This window comes from Trypanosoma grayi (genome assembly GCF_000691245.1).
Source record: "Trypanosoma grayi strain ANR4 Tgr_1983_V1, whole genome shotgun sequence".
NCBI lineage: Eukaryota > Euglenozoa > Kinetoplastea > Trypanosomatida > Trypanosomatidae > Trypanosoma > Trypanosoma grayi.
The window spans coordinates 1-1,577 of NW_008827601.1; the positions used below are offsets into that span (position 1 = coordinate 1).

Consider the following 1,577-nt stretch of genomic DNA (forward strand, 5'->3'; position numbering starts at 1 on the left):
ACACACACACACACACACACACACCCTTGTTTCTGGCTGCATGTATTAGCAAAGACAAAGGAAGTTGTTGTTTTTTTTTCACGTGTTCAGCACATGATTCTCTTGCCCCCACCCCCACCCCCTCTCCAACCCCACGCGCATACACACAGCAACAACGGCAACAGCAAGGGGTGTCAGAGAATGAGGCGGAGGGGTGATGGGGGTGTGGGAAGCCGGCGGATGTGGTGGCGAGGGAAGAAGCTGCGGTGGAGCAGGTTTGCCGTGCTTTTGAGGGGTGTGCATGTGCGTGCGTCTGTGTGGAACGAGCGACGAGAAGAGTAACAACAACACGAGGGACAGGAGCAAGGAGAACCGTAATCAGCTGTTGCTGGTATTCGCTGTGGCTTGCCCCCTCACTCCTGGGGTCCCACTGTCCCTCGCTCTTTTTTCACCACTGCCTTTCTCTCTCACTGTGGGTGTGTGGGTGTGCGTTGTTGCTGTTTCGTGGGCGGGAAGGAAGGGAGGGAGGGACGGGTGATATTCATGGTGGTAGTGGTAGTGATGGTAGAAGTAGTGGTGGTGGTGGTGGCGGCACGTCTGTTGCTGCGGCGGCTGCACCATCGTCACTGGCTGCTTTTACGCTGTCCACTTTTGGGTGTAGAAATGCGTATGTCTCTCCCCGTTTATATATATATATATATGTACTCATGCACAGACGGGCACACACATACCTATGCATACATCTATAGGTGTGGGGTGCTGCATGTGTATATGGGGTTTGTACCTTTTTTAGCATCCTTTCATTGATCCCTTTCGTTCTTTCATTCATTCATTCGTTCGTTCTTCTCACTCACACGTGCACACATAAGTTGTCTGTCTGTGTGCGTGAATATATATATATATATATATATACGGGTATACTCACACAGGAATTCCTGCTGTTGTTGTTATCATCGCGGAAGCAACAACAACAACAATAGCAGCAGCAGTAGCAACAACAACAACAACAGTAGCTGCAGCAGTGGCCGTAACTCCGCGTAATTCACAACGGAAAAACACAGCCCAGGGTATTGCGGTCCATGACAGCAGCAGTGGCAGCGATTCAGCGACTCTCCAAGGAGAAGAAGAAGCTCGACGAAACGCGCGTGTGTGACTTCTACGCCGCGCCGCTCGATGACAACATCTTCGAGTGGCACTTCACGCTGCAAGGTCCTGCCGAGTCGCCGTACGCCGGCGGCCTCTACCACGGATCGCTGCAGTTCCCGCGCACCTACCCCTTTGCACCACCGGATATCGTCTTCCTCACGACGAGCGGCCGCTTTGAAGTGGGCACGCGTATCTGCTCGTCCATCAGCAGCTACCACCCCGAGCTCTGGCAGCCGACGTACGATATTGCGATGGTGCTGGTCGCGCTACGCGCGTTCATGGCGCAGGACGAGGAACTCGGTATCGGCTCGCTGATGCGGCGCTACGTGGCGCCGGAGGAGAAGCGGCGCATGGCGGCGGAAAGTCACCGTTTCTCCTGCGCGGCGTGCGGCATGCACAGCGCCCACGACGTGTGGCTGACGCAGATGCAGGGCCACCCGCCGGTATCGGCG

The 1,577-nt window shown here is 55.2% G+C and overlaps 1 protein-coding gene across 1 annotated transcript; it reads left to right on the forward strand.

Moving 5' to 3' along the window:
* Positions 1 to 1,058: 1,058 nt before the first annotated feature.
* DQ04_19831000 (putative ubiquitin-conjugating enzyme) lies at positions 1,059 to 1,577 on the forward strand (the record flags this gene model as incomplete). Its single annotated transcript, XM_009317859.1, has 1 exon — positions 1,059 to 1,577. A coding segment is annotated over one exon (519 nt), but the record flags the coding sequence as incomplete, so codon positions are not given.